The 14548-nt window shown below is 39.1% G+C and overlaps 1 protein-coding gene and 1 pseudogene across 1 annotated transcript in view; both read left to right on the forward strand.

The window, feature by feature from the left end:
- STAG1 (stromal antigen 1) overlaps window positions 1-14548 on the forward strand; it is a 363983-nt gene that overhangs the window by 292612 nt on the left and 56823 nt on the right. Inside the window, exons 18-22 of the mRNA XM_049775919.1 lie at window positions 19-108; window positions 254-457; window positions 2989-3059; window positions 5448-5535; window positions 13734-13814. Of these exons, the coding sequence (XP_049631876.1) occupies window positions 19-108; window positions 254-457; window positions 2989-3059; window positions 5448-5535; window positions 13734-13814 (534 nt within the window). The remainder of the gene's footprint in view (window positions 1-18; window positions 109-253; window positions 458-2988; window positions 3060-5447; window positions 5536-13733; window positions 13815-14548) is intronic.
- LOC126012707 (uncharacterized) lies at window positions 12846-13200 on the forward strand (annotated as a pseudogene).

Genomic DNA, 14548 nt, shown 5'->3' on the forward strand with positions numbered 1-14548 from the left:
GTGTGTGTGTCCTTCTAGTATTCTGCGGATGCAGAGAAGGTAGCAAACTTGCTACAAATCCCACAATATTTTGATCTAGAAATTTATAGCACAGGTAGAATGGAAAAGGTAAGATGTTATTAATTTTAATTTCTGCTCCTATAGCTTACTTAATTTTCCTATTTTCTGTAATCCTATAGACTTATTTGACAGTTGTTTGCTTTTCCTTTTTGTCTTCTATTTAAGTACATAGTTTTTCTTTTTTTTTCTTCAGCATCTGGATGCTTTATTAAAACAGATTAAGTTTGTTGTGGAAAAACATGTAGAATCTGACGTTTTAGAAGCCTGCAGTAAAACATATAGCATCTTATGCAGTGAGGAATATACCATCCAGAACAGAGTTGACATAGCTCGAAGCCAGCTTATTGATGAGTTTGTAGATCGATTCAATCATTCTGTGGAAGACCTACTACAAGAGGTTAGTTTTTTGGGGGAGGGGAATTTGTTGTTTTTTGGTTTGGGGGCCATACCCAGCAGCATTCAAGGGTTTACTCCTGACTTTGCGCACAGAATAAGCTTCTGGCAGGCCTGGGACCATATGGGATACCGGGATCGAACCCGGGTCCATCTTGGGTTGTCGTGTGCAAAGCAAATACCCTATTGCTGTACTATCACTCCGGCCAAAGAGGTTAGTTTTAGAGTTAATGTACACATGACTGTTTGTAATTTATTAGTAGAGTATATGTTTAACTTGTATAGGTTTCTAGTTGAGCTTGATTCCTGGATTAGATTTTAAAAATAAAAATTAAAAAAATTTAAAATTTTAAATTTAAAAAAAAAATAAAAAAATATAATAAAGTAGGTAAGGCACTGACCTTACATGCACTTGACCTAAGGTGAATTCTTGGTGCCATAAGTTATACCTAGATCTTCACCAGGAGTGATTCCTGAGCAGAGAGCCAGGAAAGAAGCCCTGAGCACAGCCAAGTATGGCTCAAAAACAAATTTTAAAAATTAAATTAATAGGTATATGTAATGTCTTTGTCTAATTATTTAGGGTAGCTAAGTGTATAAGTCATTTTCATTTCAAAATAATTATCTAAAATTGTTTATCTCTTTCAAAACACTTAACTATCACAGTTGTTCAATTTATAAAGATTGACCTTTACTTAAGAAATCAGTTCTGGGGCCCGGAGAGATAGCACAGCAGCGTTTGCCTTGCAAGCAGCTGATCTAGGACCAAAGGTGGTTGGTTCAAATCCCGGTGTCCCATATGGTCCCCCGTGCCTGCCAGGAGCTATTTCTGAGCAGACAGCCTGGAGTAACCCCTGAGTAACGGGTGTAGCCCAAAAACAAAAAACAAAAAGAAAAAAATCAGTTCTAGAGTTCCCCTCACCCCTCTCTCCAAGAAAAGTTTTCTTAGGACTAGAGCAATAGTGTAGGGAGTTTGCCTTGTACGCACTCGACCCAGTTTAATCCCTGGCATCCTATAAGGGCCCCGAGCAACACCAGAAGTGATTCCTGAGTGCAGAACCACGAATAGTAAGCTATGAGCAGATGAGTATGGCCCAAAACAAGAAATAGAAAAGTCTTCTTAAAACCTGCCTTTTCTCAACTCATTTTTTACATACTTTTTCTGCCTAAAATGCCAAGTTTGGGGCCAAAGCAATAGTGCAGTGGTAGGGCATTTGCCTTAGCATGTGCTGACACAGGACGGACATCGGTTTGATCCCCAGTGTCCCATATGGTCCCCCAAGCCAGGAGCAACCCCTAAATATCAGGTGTGGCCCAAAAACCAAAAATAAAAAAAAATAAAATGCCAAATTTTCATTTTAATACTGAATTATTACAAAGTGCTAATAAGGACCCGGAGAGATAACACAGCGGCGTTTGCCTTGCAGGCAGCCGATCCAGGACCAAAGGTGGTTGGTTCGAATCCCACTGTCCCATATGGTCCCCCATGCCTGCCAGGAGCTATTTCTGAGCAGACTGCCAGGAGTAACCCCTGAGCATCGCCGGGTGTGGACCAAAAACAAAACAAAAACAAAAAAACAAAAAACACAAAAACAAAGTGCTAATAATAGGAAATAAATTTTAAGTGTATTTGTAAGGAATGTCTACTTAGCATATGTCCAAGATATCAACAGTTATATCAAACTGATTATTATTATCCTTATTTTATATTCTAAGAATGAAGCAATAGGAGGATACTCCTGGTCTTAGAGATAGTTCAGAAGGTTGAAACAAGTCCTTTGCATGTAGAACCTTCTGTTCTGGGTTTAGTCCCATAGTACACAGCCCCAGAGGAGAAATCACTGGCCCTATGGGACGTGGGTCCGATCCCCCACAATAAAAAGAATGACAATCATTAAAAATCATAGAAATAATCTTTAAAATCTTTTTCCTGGTACCACATGGACCACAAACACCTCAGGGCACAATTTTCCCTACAAAGTAAACCCCTAAACCCTTCTTCGGGGAGTGTATGTCCCCATATCATATAACCCCCAAAATAATAAAACATGTAGAAATAATCCATTTACTTAACATTTCTTTTTTTCTTTTTGGTTTTTGGGCCACATCCGGTGACACTCAGGGGTTACTCCTGGCTATGCTGTCAGAAATCCCTCCTGGCTTGGGGGACCATATGGATCTCCAAGGATCGAACTGAGGTCCGTCCTGGGTCAGCTGTGTGCAAGGCAAATGCCCTATCACTGCGCTATCGCTCCTCCATTTATTTAACATTTCTAAGAATTAGTGTTTATATTAATAATAAAAATGTATAAGATTACATTGTAACATTTTAAAATGCCATAACTTATTTCTGCATGCTGAGATTAGTGGTGTATGTAGTGTTTTTTATTTTTAACTATAGTGAATATGTACTCTATATAATTTATGAATTATTTTATAATGGAAAATGAATATGAAGTTTTAGTTTATGAACTCTAAATCATAAACTTTTATGTGAAGTTGAAAATGAGTAAAGTTGTATACTTTTTTTAATAGGGAGAAGAAGCTGATGATGATGATATTTACAATGTGCTTTCTACATTAAAACGGTTAACCTCTTTTCACAAGTATGTTGTTTTACTTGAAGTAGAATTAGTGAAAACCATATTATTGCCAATATAAGATAGTTTGCCTTCATAATGTTAATGTTCATATAATAAAGCAAAATTTTGGACAGAAATAATGAGATGCTGCTTTATTTTTATTTATATTTTTCTTTGTATAAATTATATATTTTATTTTTACTGCTTAAAGAATAGGATTAATAACTTAGTGTAAGAGTTATATACAATAAGCGTGCACTTTATTGTATCAAATTAGAATTGCTTAAGTAAATTAAACTTTAATTGGTGTAATATTTAGTGATTGCTTTTAGCAGTATTACTATATAAAAATCAAAGTTGGGAAAGCCAAGAAAATTACTTCTGTTAATTTAACTTCCTGAGTTCTTGTTTGCTAATCATCAAGCTCTTAATATGTGAATAGAAGTTTTAGTCCAAAAAGATAAGGTTTAGATCAATGAAGTATCATTTTTAAGTAATTTGCATGTCCATTATAAGACATGCTTACCTTTTTTATAAGGAAAGTATAATAAATGGAACATTTTCAAAAGAATGTCTATTTTAGGTGAACCAAAGAGATAGCCCAATTGGACTGAGCACATATTTTGCATGCAAAAGGCCTGGCCTTGATCCCTGGTACTTAATGTTCACTGAACACTGCTCAAAGTGACCCCCACAGCCTACCTCAGTTATGGCCCAAAAACAAAATTACCAAAAAGTAATGGTAGCTATAACTGAATAGTTATACCAGTAGTGAATACTTCAGATTTTTAAAACTATCTAAAATCTATGCCTTTTTATTTATTATACATAAGTACTTTGGAGGGAATATCATGAAAAAAAATGTTTTCAGAGCCAAAGAGATAGTGCAGCAGATAGGGCATTAACCTTGCATATAGACAATCCAGTTTTGATCCCCAGCATCATATTCCCCTACCATCATCAATCTTAATTTCTTTTTTTTTGGGTGGGGGGGTTGGGCCACACTCAGCATCGCTTGGGCATTACTCCTGGCTCTGTGCTCAGAAATCACTCCTGACAGGGTCAGTGTAACATATGGGATGCCAGGAATCAGTCCCTGGTTGGCCGTGTAGAAGGCAAACGCCTTACCACTGTGCTGTCTCTCCAGCCCCTGATCAATCTTAATTTCTGAGTTCAGAGCCAGGTGTAACCCTTGAGTATTGCCAGGTTTGTGACTCCCCCTAAAAATTTTCTCTTTAAAAATGAAAACTGACAGTGTTAAAATTCATATATCTGAGAGTTGAGCTCTGAAGACAAAAATCAGCCAATCTATTGTTTGTAATAGTAGGGCCCAAGGATTTTAACTGTTAGCTTTTCCTCATTTAAAAGTTTCTGCTGGGCCGGAGAGATAACATGGAGGTAAAGCATTTGTCTTGCATGCAGAAGGTCAGCGGTTCAAATCCCGACATCCCATATGGTCCCCTGAGCCTGCCAGGAGCGATTTCTGAGCATAGAGCTAGGAGTAACCCCTAAGTGCTGCCGGGTGTGGCCCAAAAACAAAAAAAAAGTTTCGGCCATGACTGGTCTGAGTGCAGTGGTGTTTACAATTAATTGATCACAGTCAGTTACAGATTTCTTTGTTCCTTCTCCACTCCCACTGCTTCAGTTGACTAGCCTTAAAAAAAAAAAAAGTTTCGGCCTGTGTAAATATTTACAATACAGTTTTAGAGTTTTATTTATTTTGTCTTTTTCTTCACCTATGAATACCTATCTCTTAGAAATGCCCATATACTTATAATTTGACATCATAAATTGTGTTAGAAGACAGTAAGGTGGGGCCGGGCGGTGGCGCTGGAGGTAAGGTGCCTGCCTTGCCTGCCTGCACTAGCCTAGGACGGACTGCGGTTCAATCCCCCGGCGTCCCATATGGTCCCCCAAGAAGCCAGGAGCAACTTCTGAGCGCATAGCCAGGAGTAACCCCTGAGCGTCACAGGGTGTGGCCCAAAAACCAAAAAAAAAAAAAAAAAAAAAAAAAAAAGACAGTAAGGTATTTAGGCCCTTGCCTTGCACTTGCCAATTCCAACTTAGTTCACAGGACCACATGTGGTCCTCTGATAACTTGCAGTAATAAGTCCTGAGCACAGCTGAGTGTGGCTTTCAAACCCCCCCCCCCCCAAAAATAGCAATAAAGATGAATGTATTCTAAAATAAAGAAACATCTCTCAATGAAATACGAACTCAGGTTGATCATGCACTATTAATCTTGTCTTAAATTCATAAAGTTTGTCAGTGATGTATTGAGTTCTTGATACAAAATTACACTTGACTTTTTTCTCTTCTCCCCACTTCTTCCTTTCCATCTCCCTTTTCTTTCTAACTGAACTGTTTTCTTCCACTATAGATTAAAGTTTATTTTATTTTGCTTATTTTTAGTGCTCATGATCTCACAAAGTGGGATCTCTTTGGTAATTGCTACAGATTATTGAAGACTGGAATTGAACATGGAGCTATGCCAGAACAGGTAGGAGTTTATTGATATTTTCTGTATCACTTTAAAACGCTGAAATTTTCTAAGATCACATTATAATTATCAAAGTCTCAGATAAATTATTTAATAGATCATTGATGCATTCCATCCACCTCCTTTAAGAATTATTACTATAGGGCCTGGAGAGATAGCACAGCAGCATTTGCCTTGCAAGCAGCCGATCCAGGACCAAAGGTGATTGGTTCGAATCCCGGTGTCCCATATGGTCCCCTATGCCTGCCAGGAGCTATTTCTGAGCAGCCAGCCAGGAGTAACCCCTGAGCAACGCTGGGTGTGGCCCAAAAACAAAATAAAAAGAATTATTACCATAGTATTTTTAGCACATTTAGGGACTTGTAGCACATTTTAGAACTTTTTCATTCATATATAAGCCAGAGAAGTTTAGAATTTAAGAGTTTGGGCCAGAAAAAAAGTTCAAGGATTGAGGAATATACCTTGTATATAGTCAACCCTGGCTTGGTCCTTGGTACCATATGGTGCCCTAAGCATCAATGCTGTGGGTTCCAAGTATGTGGTCCATAGCTTCATGGTGCTTGAGAATTACGCCTTGCTGTGCTCTTAGGGATCATTCCTGATATTCTTGGGGACCATCTGAATGGGTGGGGATTATTGTACTTGGCATCAGCTGCTTTCCAGGCAAGCTCCTACCCTCTGAATATTGCTTTGACCCACAACAATTTTGAGTTGTTTTAGTCACTGCAAACTCTAGACCAAAATACCAACTATATTGTTAAGCATAGTGGTTATTTATGGTTGAGCTCCATTTATTCTCCTATGCTGATATAGAATGCTTATTTGGTACTTTATTACACAAATCAATAAGAATTTCAACAGAGGACTTAAAGGAATAGCTCAGTGATTATGACTATCACTCTCTGAATACGCAGTCAGTATGTGTGCTGACCTCTTTCCTCAGCTTTCCTCTTATGATACTGGCATCGCAACAATTCCTGGCTACACCATGATCAGGAAGTGTAGCCCCTGATGAACATATAAATGAGTACATAGACATCCTCCTGAGAGCACCACAATTTAAAGGATTTCCCCTAGAAAACACAGATAGAAGCACCAAAGTAAATGAGTACAATATTCATCTAGAACCACAGCACTTCTACCTAATGATATGACACCCTCTCTTCCTGCAAAGAGCACCACAACTAATAAAGGTTAAGTCAGGGGCTGCAGAGATAGTACAACAGGTTAAGGCATTTGCCTTGCATCTGACCTGGGGTTAAGCCCCACACCCCATAATCCCCTAAATACCACAAATATTTAACCCTGAGTGCAAATCCAGAATTAAGTCCTGAACACTACCCGGTGTGATCTCAAAACAAAACAACCCAAAAATTAAATCATTACATCTTAGTCCTGTGCATGATCCATGATAATAGCAACATACATAGCAAAGAAGGAAAGGGGAATTTTCTAAAATAGAATATATCACTTTAAGATTTCAACAATAGGGGCCGAAGTGATGGTGTAGTGGTATGGTATTTGCTTTGCACGTAGCTGACCTAGGACAGACCAAGGTTTGATTGCCCGGTGTCCCATATGGTCCCCCAAGCCAAGAGCAATTTCTGAGTGCATAACCAGGAGTAATCTCTGAGCGTCACCAGGTGTGCCCCCTCAAAAAATAAAAAAACTCAAGATTAACGGTCATTTTTTTAAATGGTCTTTGTTAGGCTAGATATATTGTTTTGTGGGGTTTGGTTTTGTCTGTCTCCAAGCAGTGCTCAGGCTGTTTCTGGTGGTACTCAAAGAATTGGTCTGGTAGATCAGTGGGAGGGCTTGAGGCTGTGGTGCTGCTTGGACCTTGTGCCAGACCTTGTTCCCTTCCCAGAGGTGCTTGGTGTCCTAAATTAGATAATGTATTTTGTTTGTGGTGGGATAGCTAAGTATTCATCTTGTTTTCTTTGTGTATTGTTGGCTCTTGTTTCCATCCTCTCTTCATCTCAAATCTTTCACCTAAATAGTTTACTAGGACTTTGAAGGTATACTTCAAAGTTGTGATAAAATGATAGAGCTTTAATACTCCTTTTTTTATTTTCCCATTTTATTCAAAATGAGAGTTAAAAATAACACATATTTTATTTATTTGTCTGCTTATTTAACTATGCATAAATTAATTATCTTTGGGCTTCTCAAGCAGAGCTCAGGATGCTTGAAGACTACTCACTTTCAGTGGTATCTAGTCAGGCCACATAAACCTGATACCTCACTACAAGAACCTGGTGATGGAGTGCTGCTTCGATCAGCTGTGCTGGGGGCTTTCAGGGGTTGCCTCCTTGAGCTCAGAGCCACAAAAGCTATTTCTGGCATTGCTCATTATGGGGTCTGGAATTGGGGCCATGAAAATCATATGTCCTATCTTTTTTGGGGGGGATGATTGTTTGGTTGTTTATTTGGGGACCATACACAGCAATTCCAGGAGTTACTCATGGTTTTGCACTTTGGAATCAGTCCTGATGAGCTTGGAGGACTATATGGGATGACCTGGGAATCAAACCCAGGTCAGTTGTGTGCAAGGCAAGCACCCTACCCACTGTACTTTCACTCCAGCCCCAATCCTTTTAAGCTATCTGCCTGGATTATTTATTTATTTATTTTGGTTTTTGGGCCACACCCAGCGTTGCTCAGGGGTTACTCCTGGCTGTCTGCTCAGAAATAGCTCCTGGCAGGCACGGGGGACCATATGGGACACTGGGATTTGAACCAACGACCTATGGTCCTGGATCGGCTGCTTGCAAGGCAAACACCGCTGTGCTATTTCTCCGGGCCCTAATTTATTTTTAATTCATTATGCTAGCATTAGTTTTCTTGTGACAGTTACACAATTTTGTCATTTGTTTATATTTTGTTACTTTTTTTTATTACTTTCACTATACTATTTGCCTTATTTTTTGTCTGGTGGTTGGTTTTCTGGGATCTGTTCATGTTTTGGAAGGCCACATCTGTGGCCCAGCTCTCTGCTCAAAGGACCATGTGAAGCTAGGAACAAACCTGGGTCTGGCCTCCTGTCTATAGGACATTTACTCAGCCTTGTGAGCTATCTCTTTGGCTCAAACTTTATTTATTTATTTTTGGTTTTTCAGGCCATACCCGTTTGATGCTCAGGGGTTAGTCCTGGCTAAGCACTCAGAAATTGCCCCTGGCTTGGGGGGACCATATGGGACACTGGGGAATCAAACCGCGGTCGCGATCTTTCCTTGGCTAGCACTTGCAAGGCAGACACCTTACTTCTAGCGCCACCTCGCCGGCCCCCCAAACTTTATTTTTATATTGCTGTCATCCACATAGTACAATCCTTAAGTGATAAAATGGAAGAGACTGCTGTTGGAACAATATGGATGGGTCTCTGCAACATTATACAGAGTCAAAAAGACCAGCTCTACAAATTTATGATTAAAATTTTATAATTTTTGGGCCGGAGAGATAGCACAGCAGCATTTGCCTTGCAAGCAGCCAACCCAGGACCTAAGGTTGTTGGTTCAAATCCCGGCGTCTCATATGTCCCCCGTGCCTGCCAGGAGCTATTTCTGAGCAGATAGCCAGGAGTAACCCCTGAACACAGCCGGGTGTGGCCCAAAAACCAAAAAAAAAAAATTTTTTTTATATTCTGGGAAAACAAAGATATCTAGAAACAATATGGAAGGGTTGAGGGTTAATAGAACTGTATGGTTTTTTACATTATATTACATATTGTCACAGAAATGAGTATCCAAAAGAAGTATATTCTCTTATATGTAACTCTCTCTTTTATGTATAAATTATGCCTTTGGTAAAAAAAAAAATAGATAAATGGGGCTGGAGTGATGGCACAGCAGTAGGGCATTTGCCTTGCACACAGCTGACCCAGGACGGGCCTCCGTTTGATCCCCAGCGTCCCACATGGTCCCCCAAGCCAGGAGCAATTCCTGAGTATCACCAGGTGTGGCCCAAAATAAAAAAATAAATAAATAAAATGTTTTGTATATTTATAGATGGCCATTTAGAAAACCCCATTCAAAGATATAACTAAAAAAAAACAAAACAATCTTTTATCACTTGATGAAAATTTTAAAAACAGAATGATAGAAATATTTGGAGAAATAATTTTTTCTTGAGGCTGGAAGATAGCTCAGCAGATTGAGTCACATGTTTTACCTGCTGGAGGTCTGAATCTCATTCCTAGTACATGGACCGGAGCACCAATGGAAGTGATTCCCCTTTCATTAGTAACGTAAGTTCTGTGATATTAGTTGAAGGATTTGTTGACACTGGACAACAACTATTTCCTTAATTTGTTTTTTTTATATTGCCACATCCACAAATAATGAAATTATCCAATATTTGCCCTTCTGACTTAGTTAGCCTAACCTCCTGGTTTGTTTTGCTTTACTTTATTTTGATCCAAGGTTTTTAGAAGTGCGCAAAGTTTAATCCTGACTGCACTCAAGAATCACTTTTGGTGGGCCTGGAACCATATGGGATGCCAGGGATTGAACCTGGGTCATACACATTTCGACTGAGGCCCCCTACCTTCTGTTCTATTGATCCAGCCCAACCCCTCTAGTTTTATCTGTGTTGTAGCAAAAAAAAAAAAAAAGAGAGAGAGATTTTTTTTTCCTTTGTTTTCTTTTTTTTTTTTTGCTTTTTGGGCCATACTCAATGACAGTCCGGGGTTACTCTCCTCGCTATGCGCTCAGAAATTGCTCCTGGTTTGGGGGACCATATGAGATGCCAGGGGATTAAACTATGGTCCATTCTAGATTAGCTGCGTGCATGGCAAACCACCTTATTGCTTGTGCCACTGCTCTGGCCCCAAGATTGTCTAGTTTGGCCTTTATGGAAAACAATATGGAGATTCCAAAAAAAAACTGGAAATTGAGCTTCCATATGATCCAGCTATACCACTCCTAGGGATATACCCTAGGAACACAAAAATATAATTCAAAAATCCCTTCCTCACACCTATATTCATTGCAGCGCTATTTACAATAGCCAGACTCTGGAAACAACCAAGATGCCCTTCAACAGATGACTGGCTAAAGAAACTGTGGTACATATACACAATGGAATATTATGCAGTCGTCAGGACTGATGAAATCATGAAATTTTCCTAAACGTGGATATACATGGAATCTATTATGCTGAGTGAAATAAGTCAGAGGAGATAGATAGACACAGAATAGCCTCACTCATCTTTTGGTTTTAAGAAAAATTAAAGACATTGTAATTAGGCTCAGAGATAATAGAGTTAAGGGCCTGAAGGACCGGCTCACAATTTGAAGGTCACTACAAAGAGTGGTGAATGCTTTTAGGGAAATAATTACACTAACAACTAGCATGACAATGTTAAAGAATGAGAGAAGTAAACTGCCTGTCTCGAATACAGGCAAGGATGGGGAAGGAGAGTTGGGGGCATTGGTGGTGGGTATGTTGTACTGATGAAGGGGGTGGGGGGTCTGTTTATAACTGAAACCCAACTGCAATCAAGCTTGTAATCATGGTGCTTAAATAAAGATTTTATATTAAAAAAAGATTTCATATTTATAGTGGCTAGATAATATTCATATATTAATTTGATCCTTTCATCTTTCATTTATCTGTTCTGTTGTTTGATCTCTGTTCTTAAAAATAGTGCCTCAGTGAACAGAGATTTGCATTTATCTCTTCAAATCAGTGTTCTGTATCTTGACATTAAATACCTAAGAATGAGATTGCTGGATCAAATGTAGTTTTATTTGTTTATTTAGAAATCACTATAGGGAGCTGGAGAGATAGCATAGCATAGGCGTTTTCCTTGCACGCAACAGACCCTGGGCAGATGGTGGTTCAAATCCCAGCATCCCATATGGTCCCCTGTGCCAGCCAGGAATAACCCCTGAGCACCACCAGCTATAAGCCAAAAAAAAAAAAAAAATCACCATAATGTTTCTATAATGGCTATAAAAAACATTCTTATCTACAATGAACTAAAGTTCCTTTTCTCCAAGTCAGCACTGGTTTCTGCCTCTTGATTTGTGTATGTATATGTGTGTGTGTGCGCTAAAGTTGCTTTTCTCCAAGTCAACACTAGTTTCTGCCTCTTGCATGTGTGTGTGGTGTGTGTGTGTGTGTAAAAGGAACTTTTTCTTTAAGTCGCCACTAGTTTCTGTCTTGCCGTGTGCGTGTATGTGTGTGTGTATGTGAATGTGTGTGTGTGTATGTGTGTGGGCACTACTCCTGACTCTGCTTAGGAATCATTCCTTGTGGTTCTCAGAAAACCATGTGGTGCCAGGAATTAAACCCAGGCTTCCACATGCAAAGTATGCACTGAACCTATTCAACTATTTCTCCAACTCATATTTGTCCCCATTTTAATAGGCAATTATCATAAGTAGGTGTTACCTCTTCATCATTTTGATTTGCATTTCCCTGATAATAGTGATGACAAACTCCCCATCCCTTTTCTTTGGCATTGTATATATTGTTGTTAGAGATTTGTCTTTATGTATGCTTTGACATAATAAATATTTATATTGGTTTAGTATTTATTAAGTTCTTTTCCCCTGTTTTTATTTTCTTTTTGTTTTAGTTTTACTTAGCGGATCAGTAAGGAAGATCAGGTTGGGAGTACAACATTCCAGCATCTCCTCTACCATCAGAGTGTTTCCCTCCACTATTGTTTCCATGTTCTTTCCCACCCCAACCATGCCTCAACAACCCCCTCACTCTGTGGCCCCATCTCACTGTCATGATAAGCATGTAGATCAGATCTAGATTCTATTGCTTTTGGCCTTTTATTCTGCTACTATGCTGCTTTATACCCCACATATGAAAGAGATCATTTGTACCTATCTCCTGGCTGACTTTATGTAGGATATTGCAGATGAGTGCTTGCATTGTATACAGCTGACCCAGATTCAATCACCAGATCCACATACAGCCCCCAAAGTACCACCAGGAGTGCGTCTTGAGCACAGCCAACTCTCGCCTAAAAATCAAAAAAAAAAAAGGAGTAAGTTCTGATCACCTATGGTTGTGATAAAGGGAGAAATGGAAGAATAGAGTGAAGGAGGGTGCAGGACACATTACTGTGTCTTCCAGGACCAGAGGACCCTCATACAAACACAATAGCAGAGTCTCAGCAGTGTGATTCAAAAAAGGGCACAAGAACTGTGGTACTCATAGGTTTAAAAATCTGGGGGCTGGAGCAATAGTACAGTAGGTAGGGCCTACTGCCTTTCATGCAGTCAAACCTGGGTTTGATTTTCTGCACCCTGTATGGTCCCCTGAAATGCAAGGATTGGTCCTTCATTTGTACTATTAAAAGATAAAGTTACTGATGTCTAGACAGTAAAGATAGTGTTTCTGGGGGCAGTGTGGCCTGGGGTATGGTTGGTAATGAGTGTGTGAATGTGAGTTGAGTGTGCAAGGCGAGTGTGTGCACCCACCCCTCCGCCCCTTCCCCGCCTGCACCTTTATCTTATTTGGTCCGGTTGAACCACCCACTCCCTAGCCCCGCTGGTTCCACCAGAGATAAGAAAAACCTCCCTCCTCCGAAGCCCCCTGCTTGGGCCCTGTGCAGTGAGACCTTCCTGGAGGCAGTGGCATTATCACCTAAGGCTCTACTTCGGTCGGACCCAGAAAAAAAAAAAAAAAAGATAGTGTTTCTGCTATAGCAGATAGAAAACCAAAATGGCTGAATATTGAATATATAGAATACAAATAGTCACGCCTAGGAGTTCTGAGTTCTTTAGAAGAATAATCACATTTGCTGTTACACGTTTTTACCTGTGTGAGGTGGGGAGGGAATACTTACTGATCAATTAGGATCCTATATTTTCTATATAGATATGTTGATGTGTCTTTTTTGGGGGGGCCACACCCAGTGACGCTCAGGGGTTACTCCTGGCTATGCGCTCAGAAATTGCTCCTGGCTTGGGGGGGACCATATGGAATGCCGGGGGATCGAACCATGGTTCTGTCCTAGGCTAGTGCCAGCAAGGCAGACACTTTACTGCTTGCACCACTGCTCTAGCCCTTTATGTTGATGTATCTTAGCTAAAATAGCATATACATTTATATTAATTATACAACATTTGAGTTTGCAACCTTATTATTAGAAAAAATCTGTACTAAAGAATATTTATTAATGCTCTTAATAAAGTATTTGTTTGACATTTTGTTTTGTTTTTTTATATATACAGATAGTTGTACAGGCACTGCAGTGTTCTCATTACTCAATTCTTTGGCAGTTGGTGAAAATTACTGATGGTTCTCCTTCCAAAGTAAGTAAGCATTTCTGAAGACAGAAACATTAATATTAAAACAAAATAACATTGTTTGATTATTTAGTCATCGATTAGTACAGTTAATTTTAAGTTTAAATAGTGTGTTTTTTCTTTTAGTTTTATTAGACACCATGATTGCAAAATTGTTTGTAATAGAGTTGTTTAGGCATACAATGTTCCAACACTAATCCCATCACCAGTGTTTCCAATCTATCCCATCCCCCACCTGTCCCTTTGGCAGGCTTATAATATTTATTTCATATTTCTTGCTCCAGCAAAACTTAAAGGAATGGCAAATGGAATTAACAGAAATTAATTCAATTAAAATAAATTTGTAGTTTTAACCAATATAAATGTGATGTTAATTTATTATTGAAAAATTTGTAAAAATCCCTTAGCAAGCAAGTAAACATACCTTTCTTAAACCACTAAACCATATGCACTGTTAGTGAGTGCATACTCAATGCTACATGTTGGAGTGTTTTTCCAATCCTTTAAAGAAGCTCTTTGATGCAAAACTGGTTTCAAGGCTTTGAATTCTTTAAGACATTGCCTGTCCATGAAACTATATCATTTCTTGAAATCTAAAGGGTAATTCAACTGGCTAAATTATTCTTAGTGAAGTGTTCATTGCATTTTTGTACTATAGCCCTCTGAACTTTTCAGTTTGCAAAATTTTATTTGATAGATCTACTGTGGACTTTCTTTATATGTAAGACCCTTTTTTAAAT

Source organism: Suncus etruscus, chromosome 6 (genome assembly GCF_024139225.1).
Source record: "Suncus etruscus isolate mSunEtr1 chromosome 6, mSunEtr1.pri.cur, whole genome shotgun sequence".
In the NCBI taxonomy this organism is placed as follows: domain Eukaryota; kingdom Metazoa; phylum Chordata; class Mammalia; order Eulipotyphla; family Soricidae; genus Suncus; species Suncus etruscus.